This window comes from Mchenga conophoros, linkage group LG11 (assembly GCF_057382185.1).
Source record: "Mchenga conophoros isolate Kocher_MC1m ecotype Shallow Benthic linkage group LG11, M_conophoros_male_GT1.1, whole genome shotgun sequence".
Taxonomy (NCBI): Eukaryota; Metazoa; Chordata; class Actinopteri; order Cichliformes; family Cichlidae; genus Mchenga; species Mchenga conophoros.
In genome coordinates this window covers 3,318,951-3,343,296 of record NC_140536.1, presented here as the reverse complement: position 1 = coordinate 3,343,296, position 24,346 = coordinate 3,318,951, and the positions used below count along the sequence as shown (strand labels likewise).

Below are 24,346 nucleotides of genomic sequence, written 5' to 3'. Positions count from 1 at the left end.
AAGGTAGCAAGCAGCTCTTTTGAGGACATTTCTACCAGAACGGACCCGTGTGCTGTTTAATAAAGTAATGTTAGTACGTGTGAATAGAAATGTTTTTCCAGCTCTCAGCATCCACTCAGCTTCAATTTGTTATGTAGGACAAAAGCAGTGAAAGACATTAGCGTAGCTTTCTTTGATAACGCTGTAGAGGATGTGCGCCCACACTGAACATGATTCGAGTCAGGGGCTAAAATGAGTTTCAGCAGGTGGGAAACTGAAGATCAGTGTCAGCCGCTCAGCATGGGGAGAGGAATCACAACTCAACACTTTGTTCTGAGAGCTCCACTAAATTGTCTCTAATACATAATAATAATAATATATAATAATAATACATGCTGTCTGCCATCTTTCTCCATCTCTGACTAGTTCGCGCTCACTCTTTGCTGTCCCTGCGAAACGCAGCAACTAGACTGCTAGCAGACACACTGTGCGACAAACTGCACACAAACAGGCTGTGTGTTTATTGATTTTATTGTTTTATACTGTGACCACAACTCATGTGCAATGCCTGTTTTGACAATGTAAGGAGTAGAAAGTACAGATACTTGTGTTAAATTATAGGAAGTAAAAAGTTGTCAGAAAAAAGTAAAGTATAGATATCAGTAAATTCTACTTGAGTACAGTAATTAAGTATTTGTGCTTACAATGATATTAAATTAATTCATTGCAGTCTGTTTTAAACTGGATCCTGTTTAAAATATTTGAAATCATTTAACACTTTTTCCCAGTGGCGTGACAGGAATTGGATGCTGCAATGCTAATGCGTGTTAAACTTTAGTGACACACCTGTGCGCCGCACAAAGGTGTGCCGTGGAAGATCATCTGGTTCCACCTGATTAGTACTCCAAGCCACCGGCGTGAGTAACGGGCAGAACAAGTACATTCTCTTCCACTAGAGGGCAGTACAACTACCTGCTTTAATTCAATTGGTTGCCAACTGCCGATAAAACAGAAAAAGACAAAGAAAAAAATTACATAATGGATAAATGTTTGACAAGAAAAAGTAGTCAGTCTGACCTGGTCCTGGAGAAAATTCCAACCCAGATGAAGGCCTGAGCATGAATAATGGTCAGATAAAGCAAATAAGGTACACTGGGGACAAACCGAGCCAATTCTGCTGCACCTTTTTTGTTTGGTGGTGTGCTGTGTGATTTTTCTGATGGGAAATATGTGCTGTAGCTCCAAAAGATTGGGAAACACTGCTCTAGATCTTCAGCTGCAATTATCGCACAATTATCTATGGTTTGTATCCATTACAAGTTTTTTAAAAGTTATTATTTGTTACTTTTGTCAGACAATTTCAGCAGTTTATAACTATTTCAGCTGTTTGTTCAGTTTTTTAACTGTCATCTTACACTTAATGGTTTTGTGGCATTTGCCTTAACATTTATGCAGTACTGCAAACAGTTGTCACCACCAGGATTACTTTTCCTGTAGCTCTTTTTTCTTCCACAGTCACTTTAGTATTGATGTTATCATTAATACAATACAATACAATTTTATTTATATAGCACATTAAAAAACCCACAGGTGTGCCAAAGTGCTTCACAGAACGAGTTAAGAGCAATAATAAATACAAATACAAAACACAAAATACAAATAAAATATACTAACAGGCGGGTGACATAGCTAACCAATAATACACCAGGCGTAGTAGGCACAACTTGAAAGGCTGAAGGTTAAAACATTATAAACATTAATAAAGTGAAAAAGATAACTTACAGTACACTAAAAATGCGAGCTCTAGGAGGCGGGAAAGTTTTTAATCGAGATTTAAAAGATTGAATTGAATCAGACGCCCGAATAGCTAGAGGGAGGTTATTCCAGAGGTAAGGTGCGACAGCGGCGAATGCGCGGTCACGTCTGGTCTTGAGCCGAGATCTAGGTCGCACCAGGAGCATTTGGCCTGATCTAAGCGCTGTCCCAGGGGTATAACAGCTGAGGAGATCCGTAAGATAGCTGGGCGCGGTGTTATTTATGATTTTAAAAGTGAGCAATAAGATTTTAAAATCAATATGAAATTTAATAGGGAGCCAGTGCAGGTCGGAAAGAACTGGAGTAATAGACTCAAACCTGCCAGTTCCAGTTAAGAGACGCGCAGCCGCATTTTGAACGAGCAGCAGTTTGTGAACAAGGGCAGAATGGAGACCAATGTAAAGGGAATTACAGTAATCTAATCTTGATGTAACAAAGGCATGGATAAGTTTCTCCAGGTCTTTATGTGGTAAGTAGGGCTTGGCCTTAGAGATTAGACGTAGTTGATTGAAACTCGATTTAACTACGGAGGACACATGTTTGTCCAACTTGAAGGAACTGTCCAAGACAACACCCAGGTTCCTCACAGTGTCAGAAAGGGAGTCAGCAAAGGGCCCAAAAATACCAATTAGTTCAGCCCGAGAGGAGGGAGTATCAAAGATTACAGTTTCTGTCTTCTTATCATTTAAAATGAGAGAATTGCTCAGTAGCCAGATTTTAACTTCATCCATACAATCAAAGAAGTGTTGCAACGACGACGTGACATCCTCAGCTAGTTCAAAATAGATTTGAATGTCATCCGCATAAAAGTGAAAAGAAAAGTTGTATTTATCAAAGATTCGGCCCAAGGGTAACAAGTATAAAGAGAACAGCATGGGACCCAGCACAGACCCCTGGGGGACACCAGAGGCGACAGGGGCAATGGAGGAGGCGTAGGTACCCATGGTGACAGAAAAGGACCTTTCTGAGAGAGAGGATTTAAACCAGCTAAGGGCACTGCCCGTGATGCCCACCACATCCTCAACCCTCATTAAAAGGACATTATGGTCCACCAAATCAAAAGCAGAGGACAAATCAAGCAAAATGAACACCACAGGGCGCCCTGAGTCAGCAATTGAGAGAAGATCATTAAAGACTCTCAGTAATGCAGTTTCCATGCTATGGCGTGGCTTAAACCCCGACTGAAAATTTCCCCGATATTATTTGCAACCAAATAAGTTTGAAGTTGGGAATGAACAATCTTCTCTAGGATTTTAGACAGAAACGGGAGTTTGGAAATGGGTCCAAAGTTAGCGAGGTCATTCTGATCAAGGGAGCTCTTTTTGAGTATAGGTTGCACTACAGTGTGTTTATAACAGTGACAGGTTAATTAATGATAAAATACAGGGCCCGATAATGTTAAACCCATCTTTAATAATGCAAGATGGAAGGATGTCATGAGCAGCGTTTGAGTTTTTTAGGTGATCAGTTATGCCCTTAAGAGTAGGGAGCGAAACTGGATCAAACTGATTGAGGTTAGTAGAGCATCGTAAAGCTGGGGCCTGACTCATCACAGGGGGGTGTCAGACTCTTAGAGATTCTGCCTGTAAAATGAGTTAAAAAAAATTTCACAAAGGGCTAAGGAAGCCAATCTAGGCGTTTCAGGACGAGGATTGGACAATGAGTTAAAAGTCTTAAATAAAATACGTGGGTTGTGACTGTTATCCGCAATGACACCCGACAGAAAAGCCGCTTTAGCCAACTTAGCAGATTTCTGAAACTCCAGGCGGGTCCTGCGAAGGGTATCAAAAGACACCTGGAGCCTATCTTTTTTCCACCGTCTCTCAGCTTGGCGGCAAACGCGTCGTAAAGCGTGTAAAGAGTCATTTAGCCACGGCTGAGAGCAGCTTCTAGGCCATTTTACTTTCATAGGGGCCACAACGTCCAGTAAAGAGGAGCAGGTAGAGAGAAAGGAGTTAGCAAAATCATCAACTGAAGAGGGTGTAGAACGATCAATGTCAGGGAGAACAGATTTAGAGAAAGCAGCCGAAAATTCAGCCACAGTCCCAGGATTGATTATGCGCACAAGACGTCAAGGACCCTCAAAGCTCTGGTCCAATTTGCATAACTCAGCATCAAAGATGACTGGGAAATGATCGGAGATTCCAATGTTGCTGATGTCCCTGATACAAATGTCCAGTCCATAAGAAAAAATCAAATCAAGGGTGTGTCCTTTAAGGTGGGTAGGTGCATTAACCCACTGGATAAGATTAAAAGAGTCAACTAAGGCTAGAAAATCCTTGGCAAACACATCATCTTTACAACAAATGTGAATGTTAAAATCGCCAGTGATAAGAACACGATCATAATTTAGGTAAAGAGATGCTAAAAAGTCACCAAAGTCGTTAATGAAAGTCTTATTATATTTCGGGGGACAGTAAATCACAACACAGAGAGTCAAGGGGGGACCAGCAAGTTCCAGCAGCTGAGCTTCAAAGCTAGGGAACATAGGGGAAGGCATGTGCCGTACTCAGAATTTATTCCTAAAGACCACTGCCAGTCCTCCATCCCTGCCCGAAGGTCTGGGTGAGACTCATCGGGACGAATCCAAGTTTCCGTCATGAATAGTAAATCCAGTCCTGTAGCAGTAAAAAAATCGCTCACAATAAGTCTTACTCGTCAGCAACCTAACATTTAATACCGCCATCCGAGTCGAAGTCGCAGTCGGAAGCACGTCTCGGGCGGCATAGATTGCCATAGCACACGCCGCCTTTAGGAGGCTTAATCCAACATCGAGCCGGCGAGTAAACCACTGGGGCGGCAGGGCGGGCCTGCAGCTCAGCATGGCGAATCCATCGATGCCTAAACAATCTAAAGGTAAAGTGCTCCCAGAAAGTCGGGGGAAGGCGGAGAGCATCCACATCGACGTCGAAGCCAGCCACATACCGTGCCTTTAGATAAGCCTTAATGCGGACACGGACACCACTCCGTTTACCCTTTTCCTGTAGCGTCTCCTGTGCGGAGGAAGCGGAGATCGGCGGTACGTTCCTGAGAGGTGATCCGTCCGCGGCAGAGTGGTATCTCCTAAATTCCACCACGGGTCCGATCCATGGAAGTATGACCCGTAACTATAGGGTGGCCAGAGACTTAAGAGTAAGCCGGTCATAAGTTAGCAATGCAGAGCCACCTGAATAGCATATTAGCAGAAAGGTAAGAAGCAGCAGAGAGCAGTGGAGACGGCCTGCCGAACACACTGGCGCCATCTTCCTGTCTAAATCCAGTGTGTTTCCCCTTTCAGTATCATAGTAATGGACAAAAGGTCAGGGCCACAAGCTCTATAGTCTTATAAAAGCCATTTCAACCACGTAGTATGACAACAAGCACATAGATATTTAAACAGGGGTTCCTATAAAACAAGCCTGAACGTCTTTTGTTTTATTTAAACAAACCTTCATTTGAAATGCAAAGCGAATATATTCCACTGGCTAGAGAGTGCTCACCATTTCTTATCCAAATCACATTTGCTATTTTGGATTCATGTGTGTTCAACTGTCAGCAGGCGGTAAAAGACAGGTGAATATGAAAATGTGCAGGTATGCGGCTTGGCGAGGCAGTATGTGGATCACAGCATTAGCTCACCTGTCAGAGTCAGCATTGACATTTCCATCCATCCTGCCGGCTCTGCTCTGCAGCTCTGTGCGTTCGCTGCCAGCCTGTCAGACAGGTCAGAGTTTCACGCACAGCCTCAGAGACTCATGTGAAGGGCACCCTCAATGAATTATGCGGCGTCAGAAGCATCTTAAAGGCCATGTTGTTTGAAGACAGGCAGAAGAAAGGTCAGCTTCCATCACTGTTTGAGAGGCACCCTGCCAGGAGTGGAGTCGGCACACTGAATGCAACGTGATGTCACGGGTTGACCTGGGGTTTTCTCCTTAACCAAACCATCAGCGGGTTAGTTGCTTCTGAGTGGGAAAGCAAAAGTTGAGTGATGTGTGCTGCTGTTATTTTAGGATCTTTGAGTTTGAGCTAAACTTCGTCAACATTTGTTAAAGAAGAAGGCAGATTATTTATAACGTAGATGGAGTAGATTTGTATTTCACTAAAGAAGGAAAAATATTTCCCTTGATAATGTGACAGATCAGTAAGCTTGCTTTTCACTCACCAGATGTGCTGAGGTCTGAACTCTAGCATTAATCTGGGGTTAAGGAACACAAGTATTCAGTCTAAAAAGAGCCAAATTTGGTTTTGCTTTAGATGGAAAGATGGATAACAGGAATGACTTGACTTGGCTGGAATGGGGTTCTATGGTAATTTTCAACATCAGTGGCTTTGGGGTATGTTTAATGACTTATCTCTGAAAAGCCTGCTGGTTAAAAACCCCGTTCAACAGCACTAATCACATGTTAGAAGCTCGTTTTCCATTCCAACAAAGTGATGCTCATATGATTGATTCTCATAAGCGTATAACTAATCTATTAAAAATACATACGAGTAGTTTGGGTTCGTGGACGCTGCCATGTTCCCCACCATATTTGAAAACATTGGTTGGGAAAGAGATCTCCTTTCTGACTAATGGGATTTGTGGTCCGTCTCTAGCCAGCCATGCAGAATGCCAACGGCAGAGGAGAAGAGAATTTGAAGGCATTTGCATGGCATGGAGGGACGTTTAAATTCATGTCTGCACAGAATCAGACTCCACATATGAAGCCTTATACCTATGTTTTTTTCATCTGAGAAGGGGTCCCCTTCACCAAAGAAACAAAAATGCAAATGAAAGAGACGACAGTGTCTTAATAAAATGTCTCAAGCTTCGTCTCCTGAACTGAGGTCAGGGCTCAACACATGAAAACTTACATAAACATGCTTATTCATTCTCAGTATTGTCTCAGTTGCTTCTTGTCAGCTGATCATGCATTTCATCTCCAAACAGCTGACACCCATCAGGCTAAACAACAACAGCTGGTTATTATCCCAGCTAATGTTAGGCTCAGCTGTCGAAAAAAACACTTTTTCTCTAATAAACAATAAACATTAAAAATCACATAAGCCTCAAAGTCCAACAAAGTTATATCCACTAGCAAGCAGCAGCTAATAAAAGCTAACAGTGGCTAACAGTAGCCAACAGCAACTAAAATAGCAGCGCTTACTGACAGCTCAGTACTTCGCTGTCACCAGTCAGAAGTGCAAACCAGTATCACAGCTAAACGTGCCTAAACGTCCATTTCACGCTTTGTCTCTCTAAAACGTGAAATGGACACGTATGCAGAAACTGCATTACTGCATTCAGAAATGACATCACCAGCTGGGGGAGATAGTAGATTTAATAGTATAGTATATTTAATTTGAGCAATTAAGAAATCTCCTCTGCTGTTACTGCAGATTAGTGCAACAACTTCTGCATGCACGCCCTTTTCACGCTTTGGCAAAGCATGAAATGGACATTGTGTCTATTACAGGCTTTGCTGTGATATGAGAAGTGACCTTCTTTGTCTCACTGACTCATATTGGACTCTTTCACAAAGCTTTACAGGCTCCTCCAGCGTAAGTAAAGGTGTGAGCTTCTCACTGGGCAGCTGAGACTGACAGTTGCTCATAGACAGGGAAAAGCTCCAGGATGGATCTGGATCCAGGCCAGATATTGTTAGAAACATGCCGTTGGCCGTTATGGGGCACAGTCTAAATTACATTTTTTTAATCTCTCTTGGCTGACTATAGCTAGCATTGTGTGAATTGGGAGGGGTAAGAAACAGAACTCGTTTGACGTTGATCTGCTGACATCTAGCCATGAAAATTTTGCACATAGTAGCTTTCATTTTATGAGCAATTTAATCTGATAGGAGTCAGTTGATGGGACGAGTGACGGGAGAAGGGAGCAGGAGATTGGTGCTGCAGCTGCAGTGATGCAGACGCTGTACCGCTCTGTTGTGGTGACGAGAGCTGAGTGTGAAAACGAAGCTCTCAATTTACCCATCGAGCTACGTCCCTGCCCTCACCTATGGCCACGAGCTGTGGGTAGTGACGAAAGAACGAGATTGTGGATACAAGCGGCAGAAATGAGCTTCCTCCGAAGGGTGGCTGGCCTCTCCCTTAGAGATAGGGTGAGAATTTCGGCCATTCGGGAGGGGCTCAGAGTAGAGCTGCTGCTGCTCCACATCGAAAGGAGCCAGCTGAGGTGGTTCAGGTATCTGACAAGGATGCCCCCTGGGCGCCTCCTGGGCGCGGTTTTCCTGGCATGTCCCACCAGGAGGAGGCCCCGGGGCAGACCCAGGACACCCTGGAGAGGTTATATCTCTCGGCTGGCCTGGGAACGCCTTGGAGTTCCCCCGGACAAGCTGGAGGAGGTGGCTGAGGAGAGGGAGGTCTGGGCTTCTCTGCTTAGGCTGCTGCTCTGCGACCCGGCCCCGGATAAGCAGAAGAAGATGGATTAATCTGATAGGCAGGTTAATACATACATTTGGAATGAGTCACATGACTACACCTTTAACAAGTCCATTTTCCTTGTCATTCTTGTGATGCATTCAAAGTGCAGGTGTAGCGTTGCAGTTCTTGGGCGTCTACCGAGCCGTACAGAACAGGAGCAGGCATGTTTGCATGTTTGCATTTTTGGGGCTTTTTTATGTGGCAGGTAAATTCAGGAAAAAACATGTGAAGAAGGTGATGATACTAATTCAGGAAATTCTGTCTTTTATATTAGCATCATGTTGTCCAGGGTGGAAATCAGTCATATAGTTGAATTAATGTGTCTAAATCTGAGCGGTCTATAGCAGGGTAGTAGAACAGCCTGTACTTACGTAAAAATATCTACTGGAACTCACAAAACAAACTATAAGACTTATTTCTCAGTAATTCTTCTCCTGACACTGCACCGCTACACCCAATCCTCCACCTGCCAAATCCCAGTCTAATCCCTGCCTACAGTCCTGCCCTTAAGTGGTTCACTGATGACCCAGTGGATGTTAAAAGTTAACATCAAAAGTAATCCTGATATGTGCTGTAGTAACTTAAAAGCCCACTCGTGATAATTACCCGAATGTTTAAAATGCATCATTAACGGGCACTTTTTTCTCACACTCGAGAGAATCTCAGAAGAGCCGAGTAGATCTTGTCTGAATCTCTCATTTGGCGCCCAACAGGAAACGGCGTGCTTCGCACATATTCCTACTGCTAGAATTTCTCTGGTTCATATGAGCGTGCTGCCTGAGTAGAGCGTGCAGCACATGGAGCACATCTTTCCGTCTGGCTGGAAGGTTAAAGACTTTTTCATTCTCACACTCACCTCCATCAGGAAGTGTGTGGAAAAGTTCAGGTGTAGTCGGGTGATCTTAATAATGCATGTGCCATGTGGTGATTTAAGTCCTGTCACGAGCACGGCGGTGTGAGTTACAGCTGCAAATTAGCGCTTGTCTTTCACTGTAGATCTTGACCTTCTTTTAGAAATCCTGTTCTTTGATTAATTAAGGGAGTGTTTCTCAAATGTTGTTAGCGGCACAGCTAACAGGGAAACTGCCTGCAACAGCGACCCTTTCCTTCGTTACCTCTCGTGCTCGCTGATAACCAAATAGTAATGAGCCTCCCGTGACTGAAGGATTTATTAATAAACCCCAAAATAGCTTTTCTGTGCGTATTTTTTTCTAACCCATATTTTTGTCACGGGCTGATTTCCCTCTAATACCACACCCCCGCAGTGTTATTATCTCTGACAGCATTATGCGGATCCAGTGCTTGTCACCGTTCCTACAGCTCTCTGTGCACGTCGGGCTTAGCGAGGCGGAAACGCACACTTTCATTTATCCAAAGTGCTTGTTTCAGATGCATGCTGCTATCTTTAGTGTTGGAATAACTGTGGTCATGCAGTCTGTGTTTGTCTTTAGGTATTAGCATGACTCTCTCTCTATACCGCTGTCTCACACACACACAGACACACACACGCAGAGTGTGTCTGTGTGAGAATTAAAATTGAGGTAGACGAGGCAGAGGCACAGTGGAGCTGGTTAACTAGCTGTCAGGTCATAAAAGATTGCGTCCGCTGGAAGATCTATATGAATATGGACAGGTCTATCTGTAGGAAATAGGCTGTCAGGCAGAGGTAAATGTCTCAGTGCAAAAATGTTTGTGTGTTGCTTCTCAGAAGACACCAGTCCGCCTCCTTCCATTAGTGTGAGTGAAACAGCTGTTGTTTCTGGTGAAATATGCCCTCAGACAGCCACGGGTAATATGATAGCTTATGTTTGTGCGTAAGACTCGCTATTTACTGAAATACACTGGCTACGTTTACATGATCATAATAATCTGATTATGGACATTAATCAGAGTGATGCATTGCTGCAATTAAGATGTTTACATGTTGCTTATCAGACTGTTTCATTAATATCCTCTGCTCGGCGTAAAGCCATAAACGCCACCTCCACAACACGGTGACGGTTTCCCTCTAATATAGGGGATGTACCCTAAATCTAAACTGTTGTTCGGTTCTTATTAAACTCTGCCCATCCTTTTATTTCCATCTCAACAGAGCTTGTACAAAAGTGTTTCTCAAATGAAGGCTTGCCAGTATTAAATAATAAAGAACTACCAGAGATGAAAACCCAGGGCTTGATTGTTTCTTTTAAGTATAGGTGCTAGGGTCTTTGAGAGATGCCAGCACCGTTTTTATTGGTATCTGGCACCATTAAAATGATTCTAGACTAGCTGTTAGCAGTTATCAGTAGACATGTGATAGCTTGTACATCATGTGACGTTTCTGGTCCCCAGAGAATGAATACATGTCCTCTTGATTTTTTTTAAATGCTAACTTTGTTTTTCTTAGTCATTCCAACCTGGTGGTCAGCGCAGCCAACCGCTGCAGTAAAATAACACTTGCTGTAGATGCATTTGGAGGTACTAGCGATAGATAATCTACTTGATGAATTCTCTACTGAAGGCAGAGATTTAAGACGTTGCAGCAGTTCCAAACGTGCGGCGGCAGGAAGGGACAGGTGCAGACACGCTCTCTGAGGCATTACCATGAAAGGTTAGCATTTAGAAATGCTCATAAGGATCCAACAGTGATGTTGGACGTGTCACTGTCACTATATCGAGTCCAAATTTAACTGATCATCCTCAGTTAATTCTTTGATGATGAGTCTGTGAGCTAACATGCTAGTTTTAAGTCTTATTTAATACAACACCTTATTCATTTTGTAAGTTACTGTTGCCATTAGTGTCCAGCAATCCGGTCTTTTAAGCCTGACGTCATTAGCCAAACTCCGCTTCAAACAAACACTGCGGCATCACTGAGAATTACAAAGTAAATTCTTTCATCTGTAATAAAATGATCAGCGTTGCTGCTTTACCAGGTGTAACTATGAAGTTTAACATCCAGGCATCCATGAAAACAGGATTTATTACATTTAACAGAGTTAGAAGTTAGCAGGAAGTCAGCTCACTAGTTTCCATCTAAACATGATACAGTGGTCCCTCGCTATATAGCGGTTCACTTTTCGCGGCCTCGCTGTTTCGTGTCTCCTGTACAGTACAGAATGCGTTCAGCTCGTCAGATTTACATAAATCTTCGCTAGCAGAAGGTAACAAACACAACAGTGTCGACGTCAAAGGATTGTAAGGCGCATTAAGCGAAACAAAACAGCGTTGGGTCTGTGTTTCCACAAGCCCCGCTAGTTTAGAGACTTATTCATCATGAAGAAAACAAGACAGTCAGCGATCAATCGATTTACTTTCAAGGGAGGCCTCGTCGGTATCTCAGGAACGCACTTCGAACCCTACCACAAAATGACCCCAAATCCGGCCTCCGCTTGCTGCCTTTTATTGGGAAAACAGTTCACACAATACACATCACAGCAAAAGCACCTCCCACTGTAAAACCCCCCCAATGGTTCTAAGACAAGGCACTATGTGTGTGTATGTGTAAGCACCTGTATGCATGTACAAGAACGTGTGTGTGTGTGTGTGTGTGTGTGTGTGCATGACTTCCTGCTCACCAAACGGATCATAAAAGCAGGAAGCTTACAACACAAGAAACAGATCTTTCAGATAGCATGTATTTGCAATAAAACCTCCCCCAGCACAGAGTGGCTGGAGAGGTGGTCAGGATCAAAGGAATGTCTTGATCCTATAGACTGAACTAAGACCTTACAAATTTAAGAAACACAATGACAACATTCAACAATTAGACTTAACAAACAGTCAGATAAGTCAAACTTCACTCAACTCATTCTTCTTGCTTCCTCCACTTCCGTACCATTGATTCATTAATGTTGAATCCTCTGGCAGCTGATCTATTCCCATGTTCTGGGCCTGAAAACACGGTTTGATCTTTGGTTTCATTCTATAATTACTGGACTTATTTTTCTACAGAGGCTTGAACTTTGAGAGTTTAAACAAGAGAGAAAAGTGTGAAAATGTTCATTCCTGTCAGAGAAAAGTGTAGAAAGTGTGTAGTGAGGGGATTTACAGCCTTAAAACATCTATAATAATCGTAAAAAAATAAAGTTCACCTATCACGGGTTATTTTTAAAACGACGCAATAAACGAGGGAACACTGTATAGCATGTTCTGACTGAGAGAGTTCCTAGAAACATTCAAACGTACAGCTCTGCTATCACTTCCAACATAAATGAAGACAGAAAACTAAACAGCAGTGACGTTTGTAGGGTTACTGAAGTTGGGCTAGCTGGTATATAATGATGTGCTATGTGATTGCTAGCGACACAGCTATGTTAGCATAACATAAACAGTGAAGCTGGAGGATGAACGCCAACTTTTTTCCACTCGATAAAAGTTAACGTGACGGATTCTGGTGGTCAGGGACAAATGCAATCGCACAGCAGGATGCTATACACGGGCCAAACTTCAGTCAGGAGAACAACTGAGATTATTCATCCACAATAGAAGGTTAGTCATTCATATACTGCTGCATGGGCTGGGCTGTAGTTACATCGTAAGGGTTTAAAAACTGAGCTTTAAAATGAACAGTGGTGATAAAAACCGAGAGAGGCTGACAGTGATCACTGACTGTTTTAGGGGCTTGTTCAGATGAAATAGAACAAGATACAAAACATTAAAACATGTTAAAAACACAACAACCTTCATAAACACAGAGTAGTTTGGACCTGGAAGCAGGATTGATACGTCGTCACTTAACAACTGGACAAAGCAATGTGACTCCATCACTAGTTTCAAGTCTTCTTAAATACAGCACGATGGTTGTTCTGTAGGTCACTGAGAGTAAAATACACACCAAAGTCAGAGTTAGATGGTGGCTACTTGGTGGTCGACGTGTCCCTTCCATTGTTGCTTGGATTGTATCCTCCCCTCTTCAGTCACTTCCACCTCTCACGGGTCACAGTCAGATTTAAAAAATCCAAGTGGCCAATGAACAAAAAGCCAAATGTCTTTGGCTCATGATTTTGAACATCGCCACAGTGTTGAGTGACATGATTTCGGCTGTATCCATGGTTTATATGCGCTCAGGCTTTTTAACTAAGATGTGAACTGTAAGGAACCTTTATAACATCATTGGCAGTCAGTGGAACCCTTTGAACCGTTTGAACATGGTTCCACACAGAACAGCTGTGAAGGAGTTCATTACAGCAGTGCAAAGGCACCGCATGGTGTCCAGAGGCCTGTTTATTTTGAGTGTGTTCCTGCTATGAAGTGTAAGCCGGTGCACATGTGAGCTGATCTACTCTCAGGAGAGAGCGGGAGGCTGCTGGGGAGATAAATAATGCCATTTCACCACCAGCCGCTGTGCCTGTGACATGAGCATCCATCTGCTGAAACCCAGACAGGATAGCCAGGGCTTACTGAACACATTCCACCCCGGCGCAGTGGGAGACAGCTGATCCACTTGGCTCTGGTTCTGATCCATTTGACCCCTGCCTGGAGGTGACCCCAATCTGCTTGGCCGTGACCAGGGATGGAGAGGAGCCAGGGGTGAGACTTGGGGTTTTGGAGCAGAGGAGAACATGAAGGCTGGGGTCAACTTTAGGACAATGGCAGAGAGCAAGGAAGGGAAAGTGGAGGAGGTGGGAGTGGGATGAATCCTGTACTGGGGTCAGTGCCGGTGCTTAACGTGGATTAAAGGATTGACCTCCCCCGAATCTCTAGGAACAGGAGGACGCAGGATAAAGTTCCATACTTCTTGGTTTGGGTGGTGTCTGTTTTTTTTCATACACGTTTATTTCTAAGCACATTTAAAAATACCACCCATTGGCTAAAAGTACTGTACCATTAGTAGAATAAAACAACTTCAATAAAAGTAATAGTCTGGTCAGAGAGGTAAGGACCAGAAGGCAAAAGGTTTCAGTCTTCCCATTTGATCAGGTTTTTTCCCCGTGCGATTTGTGACCATCGACATTCCTTCTAGTCAGAAACACATTTCCAGATGAATAGAGAGGCAGGATAGGAGCGGTGGAGTTGGAGCAGCTTTTAAGGGTAAATGTTATCTTGCATAATACTCAGTTGACAGTTATGGTATCACTGCACTGTGTTGTGTTGCTGTACTGGAGGAAAAGGTTTCTGGATTTTACAGATGTGCTTGTTGTCTGCAGGTGTCAGGGTGGCTGACAGGAGAAGCTGCAGTCGTGCTTCAGGCGGGTTCACATTAATGCTAATGACACGTTTGTGCTCGCTCTCAAACCTGTGACGGGTCTATGCTAGAACACTAGAATGGTGACACTATACTGTATTTTTGGGGACGTTGTAATAAATTCACATCCTTTGGTGGAAGGATCTACAACAGCGGTCTCCAACCTTTGTTGCGCCACGGACCGGTTTATGCCCGACAATATTTTCACGGACCGGCCTTTAAGGTGTCGCGGATAAATACAACAAAATAAAACTAGTGCCGGTACAGAAAAAAAGAAGATTTATTCATAACACATGTAAAAGACCCAGGAAAACCGAGTAAACGATCAAAACGATAACAAAATAACGCTGAAAACCGATAAAACCCTGAAAACCACACATTTCACACCTGAGCCTCAACTCTCGCGGCCCGGTACCAAACGACTCACGGACCGGTACCGGTCCGAGGCCCGGGGGTTGGGGACCGCTGCTCTACAGTAACAACAGCAAAAAGTTAGGTCCAATCTGCTGGGCATGCTGTCGGATCCATTGGGGATGAGAGGCATGATGTGCAGCATGATGGGAGAAATCAACACTTTCAACATGAAAACTTAAACTGGGGATAACAAATAAGAAAACCTTTTAACTTTTTAACTTTTTTTATCTTTAATGTTATATTATAACCTGTAATTATGCTGCAGATTATAAATCTTATAGTCCACACAAAAACACTACAAACAGTAAATGGAAAATGAGATCGCCTCCACATCATTTTATGATGATATTTTTATCATTGTGTTTGTTGTTTAACCTGAGTAACACTTTAACACTCACAAACTGGACTGTTTCTCGCATCCAGCAATACTGAGGAAGATATCTCATTTACATTTAAATCACCAAATCTGTTTTGTGGAGAGAAAAATGTTTTCCCTCGTGTACGTGTGCTGCTCTGTGTGCAGGTCTGTCCAGCACAGCACTGACACACATAGCATGTCTGACACTAAGAGCAGCAGAAGCAATCGTTTCCCAGTCGGGATGGACACACACACACACACACACACACACACACACACACACACACACACACACACACACACACACACACACACACACACACTGTACTCTGCAGTATATCACTGTGATATCAGAATCTGAACTAATTCACATTAACTGCAAGAAGCCAGGTTATATTTAGTCTTTTGTTTTAAACGTTTCTTAATTTCAGGTAAATAAATCCTGTTTTTAGCTTTCGTAGCACAGATTAGGCAGGACGAGCATCTTGTAGCCCTCCGGCTCACTCAGTCTCAGCCTTTTTTTAGTTTCATATGTTGCAGTTTTATAAATATTCAGTAACAGTAGCACTGGGTAAAGCAGATTTATTTGAGGTTTCATTATTCCTGCGCCCCCTTCTGGATAGATGAAACTATGCACCTGGTTTCCACACCTGCTCTGCAGCAGTTCCAGCTGGCCCTGGTCTGACTTTTCAATCAGCACTCCTGGGTCTTCAGTAGAGGAAAGTCTAAGAATATACTCTGCTGCTCGGCATGGAGATTTTGATTTTAGAAGACATGGCTGATCCTTTTATGATACTAAGTTCACATTATGGGAAATGTTTTCTGAGTGTGACCCATGGAGAAACTGACTGAAACAAATCAGCTGCTTTAGGACAAACAGCCTGCAGACACCGCTCAGTCCTTTACATGTTGTAGCTGTTTACTGTCACCAGGGGGCAGTGTGCAAACCATCAGAGGTTGTTTTTGTTGTTTTTCTGTGCTTCTCCTGTAAATTCTGCTCTTGTCTCCAGTGTTGGACGTACACACAGAATCATCCACAGTGAGCCACACGCTGTTCGGCTTTGTGGGCTGAAACAGGGAGCCGTGGAAAAGTATGTGGTGCTACTGCTGTGTGGGCGACGCTGGCTTGTGCCGTTGTTGGTTCATCAGCCAACCACTGCGAATAGCGAGCTCCTAACGTTCAATGAGAACCACTGAAAAGCGTCCTCTGCACTCTCTGATGTTTTTCTCTCCGATGTTTCTCCCATTCTTGATAAACTCTGGACTGCACAGGTGCACATTTGCATCGCTCCTCTGTGGCCTCCCTGTAGGCTCTCCATAGACAGATATCTATCCCAACGGTCACAACGCTGTACCGCAAATTAAGCATAACCCATCCCAGATATGCCAGCTGTCTTGTTCACTGCGAGGAGCCTGTTTGACCCGTTCATTGTCTCGCCACGTCTCTCTAACCTCTTCATTCTGTCTGGCAGCATGAACAGAATTAAGAGCGTCGCTGTGTGAAGGTCAGACATACTGTTTGTGTCTGGCCAAATGGGTGGTCTGTAACCTCGCTGCTGGGCGGTTTATTATATGTATGTGTGGCAGAGTATGAGTGCAGCGTGCAGGGTTGTGACCTGTGACCTCACAGGGATTCTCTTTATATGCTCTGTCTTTGTCTCCATACACTCTCCACACATTCCCTCATATTCAGAGATGTGTAGAGACCAAACCTGCCCCCCCTGATGGAATATCCCGTCCTCCATTTCAGCAGGCTGTTTCATATATCCATTACTCTATATGTGCAGGCATGGCAATCTACTGCCTGAGCAAAGATGGAGGGGTGTGGGGTTTTATTTTCCCATGTGGGACATACAGAGGGGGGATTGTGCCCCACAGGAAGCCAGCAGCCGTTATTTGTCCAAAACATCCATCTCTGCGCTGAAGTTGGAAAAGCCTTGGAGCGAAAGTAGTAGGTCCTTGTGACTGACCTCCTTTGTTCCATTTTTGCTTGTGTCATCACATTAAGACTGAGCTTAGAATGTGCCCGAGAGCCGTGAAGCTGTGCACACATGTGGTCTATTGTCTTTAAAAGAGCATCGTCGTGCACAGTGGCAGTGATGAAGTCACACGTCATCATCACCATTAAAGAGTTAAAAAGTAAAACATGACTACTATGTGGTGAAACAGCTGTATTGATAGCTTAACAACAAGATCTGTGAACTGGAGACGATCTGCAGACTATGAGATTGTAGCAAGTCTTAAACAGTTTTCGATCAGCGTGTCCTCCATCGTCCACCCTACAACCATCACACACTTTCATCTCATGCTCATTATTGTTATAGCACATTAGCTGTACTGTGTTCATTGTTCATTGGGGGTTATTGATCATCTGGTTGAGGGACCACCACGGAGAAGTGTTAAGCGAGCTCACGGATGACTGACTAGACCCTGAGCTGTGCTGCTGCTCGTCTGCATGATGTCCTCATAAAGACTCTGACATTCACATCCAGCCCTCCACCCAGCTCTCCCTCTCCACTTCAAAGGCCACAGAACTGATACATCAATAATGCAAAATGACTCCAGCTCTGCCAGCCAAACTCAGATCCTGTCACGTGGCCCCTCAGTCACCCCTCTAACACTCACGACCTCATGTCCTGCTAAACCCACCCACCCATCTTATCATGATCACGCTCATAGAAATCCATTCTCTGACAGCTTCTATCAGGGGGAAGTGCAGTTTTCAGGTGATGCTCACCAATCTAGCGTTAGTGGAAGACAGATCTAACGATGGAGGTCAGTGGTGAGGACTAACTGAAGGATTTTGTACTGCTTTCAGCGATGAAGCAGTCAGTGTACTCCCTTCTGTTCTTAGCCAGAGTCTTACCTTGTGTGAACATTGCTTCCAAACACATTTAAAAATGCAACGGTGAAACATTTTTAATGAAGTTCAGTGTGGAACCACCTTTCCTCAAGTTCCACTCCAGGCTGCTTTATGGTCCCCTACTGCCGTCTGGTGGACGTTTCTATTATTGCAACTAGACTAAAGCGTTAATGTCCACACACAAGCTCCAGACCTTTTAGAAATGCTTTTGATTTTCTTGATTAAATAAAATATTGTCCTTTTAAGCACATCATTTGTCTTGTTGTGTTTTGGAACTGTTGAGAATCTGAGTCACTAAAGCGACACACCCGAGTCAAAGGAATGGGCGAAGCATCATCAGCTGTTTAATCACATAAAGTTGTGGAGAGACACTCAATTTTTGCTTTTCTTTGTCTGTCATCTGAAACTAATTTATCCCACAGTGCACCTACACTGTGTGTTTGCACGGAGGGACGAGACATGCAGCAGTTCCACACTTCTACCATATGAGTTTGTTGTAGATCAGACCAAGCGGGCAATCTGGAAGCTATTATGTTGTTATGGTATGATGGATCACGTCAAAGGCATGTCCGCTGCTCTGTATTCGATCACCCTAAAGCCAGGTTGTGTGCGTGAGAGCTCCATTTCCCAGAAAAGATGCACTTATCGTGACTGTTGCCAAAGAAAGGAGACGCCTTTGTACTGGAAGTTTATCATGTGAACTCACATCAGCAGTCAGCTGTAATACTTTATATAGTGTTTAACCACAAAGTAACCTGTTATATTTGCAGTTAAAACAGATATGATGCAAATGCTTATAAAGAACATGTGTGTCATTCTCCGTCAGGTTAACGTGATCCTAATCATCACTTTTCCTTCTTTGTGTCTGTTTCAGGTCCTTGGCACTCCCTCTGAGGATATGTGGCCTGGTGTTAACTCCCTGCCTCACTTTAAACCAGGTAATTACCAGATCTTAGTATAGTTTTAATATACACACTGGCAAAAATCATGGCATGCATGATTAACTCTGTCTCTGTGGTGTAAGTCTGATGTTGTAGCAGTGCTACCCTGAAGATACATAGATCACATAAAAACAAAGGAGAGTGTTGGAGGAGGACTGAGGCCATTTGTTGTGACCATTGTATGGCTGCTGTTAGCATACAGCTTGCTTTTGCACAGGCATCAACACTTTGTACAATAAAATCTAACAAGATGCTAAAGAGTTAGCCTGAAACCGTATCTATGTAATAGATGCTATAATACTGCCGCTATGCATAAATTTTACTGTCATTAGTATCTTTAGTTGTTTGGTGTGCGGTTAAAGATAGCCTCTATGCTAACACTAATCTAATTCTGACTGACGGGGCGGGCAGATTGATCCAAATATCGATAATATCGATATCAATGCCGGTGCTGCTGACTGAAAGCAGGTGTCCTGCTAACTCTTCAGTCTACAGAATCAGAACGACAGATAACAAGATCACATTTTAGTGTCCAGGTTTTGAGGAAAGCCGCAGAAGCTGTTGCGACTTGGTTGTCACGCTGTTGTGTGCATTCTCAGAACTCCAAAGCTTATCATGAATATGAGGCAACACTGCCACCTACCAAAAGCTCACTGTACCCCATTAGTGCACCAGCAGCAGAAGAGGGGGTGGCAGCCATGCCTTCTGGGAGCTCATTAGGGCTTTTTAGATAGGACATGAATAGAGGGACTGCAGAAGAGCTGGAGCTGAGAACAGGGGACAGGCGAGGATGGACATCAAGAGGGTTAGCGCGAGGGTTCGGGGTAGTGAGGCATCACAAAGCTACAGTATGTGACCCAGCCTCTTATCTCCAGTGGCCAATTAGAAACCTACTGGGGTGGCTTTCGTGGTCACATGCACATACAACCCATACTAATGTGACTTTGCATCCTGTGGCCACAGCGACAGTTGGCTCTTGTTAGCCTCTCGCACACTGTGTTGCACAGCTGTGCTGCTGTCTCACCCACACAAATGTACACACATGCCCGGCTTTGGCTGGCTCCAGCCTGCGAGCGCCGCGTCTCTTCATATGACGAGTGCATGTTCAGGGCTTCTTGTGGCTGCGCTCTCAACAAACACGGGAAAAAGTGAGACGCTTGTGAAGCCCTGTAATGCCTCTGAGTGCACATCAATTACAACCTGAGTGCAGACACACAGTGAATGAGAGGATAATGCAGGAGCAGTTTTTAAGCACAAGGGAGAAATTGAACTATAATCTCCTGGAAGTGCACTTCAGGTCTAATCTGAAATCTTCTAATCTACACTGTGGCAGGAATAAAGTTCATGTTTTTCTTTGGACATCGACTGTTTTTTTACTCATTTTCTAGGCTTTGTATCTGACCAGTTTTAGAGGATTTGTGTTTGCTTGGTTGTTTCTCTCATTTATTAATCACTTTAGGTAAAAACGTGCTCACGGCATAAACTGATCTTAGACAATCTTTAGGTACTTTGTTATTAGCAGCATGTTGTTTCAACAATAACACAGTTTGTCATCCATGAAATAGCCCCAACAAGATGATTCTTAAGAGTTACTAGCAAAAAAACTTAAGAAGTCTTAGTAGGTGTGTCCTTAAAAAATCAGAGGAAACTGGAGGATCAAAGAAGAAGTGCCCAAAAGATGAACCACAGCAGGAGAACGGTAATCCTTAATGATAGCAGGTGTTATACTACAGCTATAGCCTCCATAATCTGAATGATATTGTGTTGTATGCTAACACTTTCACAAAACTGAATGACAGGCTAGCCGACATAAGCAGATAAAGAGATGGACATATGAATAAAGCAGATCACTAGCAGAGCTCATTAAAACAAATATAATGGAAATCACAGCTGAGTAGCTGCAGTGGCTCTGTGGAGATATTGTGTGCAGACCAGCAGTGGATGGTGCTGAAACAAAACCAGTCTCTGCTGACACACTGAGTGGTAAAGAGTTAGGTCTGTGATTAAAGTGTGAAGACAGATGCAAAGACAAACTACTTGAGTATTTTTCTTTAGGTTTGTAACAATAAAAATCTGTTACTGACTTTGATTTTTTGCAGTATTTGAAACGTGTATAGATACAAACGAGCGTCTACATGTCTGAGGCTGCAGTGAGCAGCAGGTGGCAGTGTTGCGTCAGTCTGCAGAGTTTCCTCAGCAGGACTGAGCTCCTCTCAGCCGCCCGTTGTCCAAAAACACACGACTGCTGTGCCGAGGATCCGTCACATATTTCTCTGTTACTTCCACATAAATTCTGCAGCACCTTCCTGTCTTTCTTTTCTGTCCCGCTCCAACCTGAATACATCGCTGCACTTTCAGACACGATGCTGCGGCTTGGCCTTGAGTGAAGGCGCCGCTTTTTTTTTCACATTTTTGTGGGAATGAAAAGGTTCCACAGATACTTCCTCACTTCCAGCCATATCTCCCTTTAGCTGCCTCCCACCGCTCTTAGTCTCAGTCATGGTCCAGCTCAGACTGCGTATCTGAAAATGAAACCTTGAAGGGAGGGCGCATATAAAACCTGCAACACAGCTGCACAGTGCACACAGGTACAAACATGCAGACAGTCTGACCAACACCTCAGACACAGCATAATGAAGGTTCTGGTTGATTTGAGCTGTGATTCTGACATATTAATGAATACATTTCAATAATCATGTTTTGTGGTATTTAAAGAAAGGACTAACATTTGCACCAGTAGGCTCGAAATATCCAAAATTATGACTATTTTGAAGCATGCATGTTTTACCAGCACAGCCTGGCTCCACCCCTCCTCCTGCTGATAGCTGGAGCCGTCTCCCCTGGTGCTCAGCGAGCTCTGGTCAGCTCACGCCGGCGCACCTGACACCAGCCTGGGCGACAGGACCCACTGCTGGCTGTCTTGCAAGCTGCAGGCTGATGCTGGAACAGGCTGTCTGGTTGCAGGCTAGCTGGATCAGGCCAACAGTGTGGGAGTCCAGACGGACTAGCTCACTGGGTGGCTGGCTAGCTTGTACAGTAGCTGACTGCACGCCAACATGGCAGTTTTGGCTGTAATTAAGAGAAGAGCGCTGAGCCTTCACACATTCACAGCATAGCGATCATAGCTGCAGAAGCACGCAGACACTGCTTCACCAAACTCCTCTTGCAAATATGACAATTTAATGTGGTTTGGCCTTGCAGCAGAGGCACATAGTTCACACTGCATTGCTCAAGAGGATTTCATTCATTTTCCAGTCCTCATTTTGGCAAACTAATACACAAAGCAACACTTTGTGTGATAACATTAAGCTGTTTTGCCTGGTCGTCGCAGGCCTTCACTACAGCACACATTTTTAAGATTTCAGACAAAGAATTAATTACATTGACTGTGGCTGCATTCCTTTAAGATGATCCGGTGAACTGTCCGGCACAGCTCAGTCTGAGGAGCACAGTGTTGAAGGTATAACTTACAGTGACAGGCCAGCTTTGTACAACATTGCATGTATATTTGTGTTTGCACTTTTCATGAGTGTGATTGTATAATGCAGGAACTTGCCTTTGTGGCAAACTGTTAGCTTTGGTTTTAAAATGTGGGACCGAAAAATGTATTTCCGGATGAGGTGCTGCCTGCAGAGCCAGAGAACCAAAGAAGATTGAGATGGATCCCAAACTAAATGTATTTAAGCTTTTGATTGTGGTTCACATGACGCTGCAGTTAAAGTCTGACAAGCTAGTTACTGCAGCACTAACCGATTCAAAGTACTTGCTTTACCAAAATATATCTTTTTGCAGGTTTTGAGATGTTTTACTGCCATTTTTATACCGCAAATGCTCAGTTTGATGCAGTTTCTTTTGACGTGTGTCTCTATAGGACATGATCATCAAAGATAAACAGCCCCTGCTATGTGTCCAAATCTAAGAGGTAGCCAATCAAAAGGGAGCTGCCTTAAAGCAATAGGAACTAAAAGCACCGAGGCTATGTTTATTTCTTTTTTATTATTTTGATTTGAATCTTGCAGAACTACTCTAGTAGAATCCAAGAATAAAAATATGGAAGTGAAAATGGCCCGATTTGAAAAAGACAGAAACACAATAGCAACACTGCAGCAGTGAGCTGTGCTGGGTGGAGATTAGCAGCCAATTAACACAAGGGAAGATCTGAAACTAGGCGGCCTTCTCTGTGAGGCTAAGCTAAGGCCCTGCCACTATTTGAAAAATCGTAGTTTGCAATTAATTATTGCAGCATCTATGTCTCGTAATTTGCTGAGACGTGCACGTAGAAGTTTGGTTTGAAGGTGTTTTAGCAGGTGTGTGTCATTAACCCAGCAGCAGCTCTTAGTGCAGCCATTTAATTGCTTGTTGTTTTTTTCTCGTTGCAGACCGCTTTACAGTGTACAGCGCAAAGAAGCTCAGACAAGCTTGGAATAAGTAAGTGAGCTGTTTGTGTGTGTGTGTGTGTGTGTGTGTGTGTGTGTGTGTACAAGCCTGCATGCACCATTACTGCAACATCATATGTGTGACTTGTGTTGTGCGACATCAGGCAGGAAAAGGGCAGGGCTTGGCAGTCAGGGCTTCTCCCAGATGTGTGCCACTGTTTGCCCCAGGCGTACATCTGGAGTGGAGACAACGGCGGGCAAAAGGGGAGTGTGACTGTTTTCCAGAGGGAATTTGAAATAAGCAGCAGGGAAGTGATTTCTATAAAACTCCAGCTGTCTATTCAGCTACAATCACAAAGTATAGCTGCTGGAACGAAGATTCGTCGTCACTAACTAAAGCCGTCATCACACAGGACGCTAAGACCTGCGTGCCTCCTGTGATTTGGAATAATTACACAGGTCATCCTTAATCCCCAGAGAATCTGCTGCGCCTCTAATCTGGAAAGTAAAGAATCTGCCACAAATTACTTCCCATGATGTGCCAAACATTCTGCCGCTGTATGAATTATCGCCAGAGTCATCTGCATCAGTGTATTTTATTTTATAATGATAACTGTCAATAACAAGATTCAAAGCTAGAAAACATGCCCTCAGTGTGTGCTCTTTAGTGCCAGGACATGAAAACCAGGGAGTTAGTTTCGAATTTACACTTGGATTTTTATCTTTGGACAGTAAGTCCTAAAACCTGGAAATGGTTTTTCAGCTTCTGCTTCCCTCATCTTCAAATCACTGATCTTTCTGGATGAGTTCTTGGTTAGATGTCTTTATTCAGTGTAACCCTTACATGTTTTCACAGTTTCTCATATAATATGCATTTGTTAACAAGTGGATCAGAGAGAGTACAGACATCGTTGAGGACATTTAATGTCGTATGATACAAAATACAAACGTTTCGTGGTGATGACGCTGACTTCTACCTCAATGGTCTCATTTACTTTAGATCCTAATGTTGCTGTTTTACTTCTGACGATGTGT

General features: G+C 43.7%; 1 protein-coding gene across 5 annotated transcripts in view; it reads left to right on the top strand.

Annotated features, from left to right (window-relative positions):
- The window catches only part of cdk14 (cyclin dependent kinase 14), a 229,249-nt gene that overhangs the window by 135,198 nt on the left and 69,705 nt on the right, over positions 1 to 24,346 (top strand). For all 5 annotated transcript variants that reach the window (XM_085290547.1, XM_085290548.1, XM_085290549.1 and 2 more), the window contains 2 exons: positions 18,869 to 18,932; positions 23,315 to 23,363. In XM_085290547.1, coding sequence (XP_085146673.1) covers positions 18,869 to 18,932; positions 23,315 to 23,363 — 113 coding nt within the window. The remainder of the gene's footprint in view (positions 1 to 18,868; positions 18,933 to 23,314; positions 23,364 to 24,346) is intronic.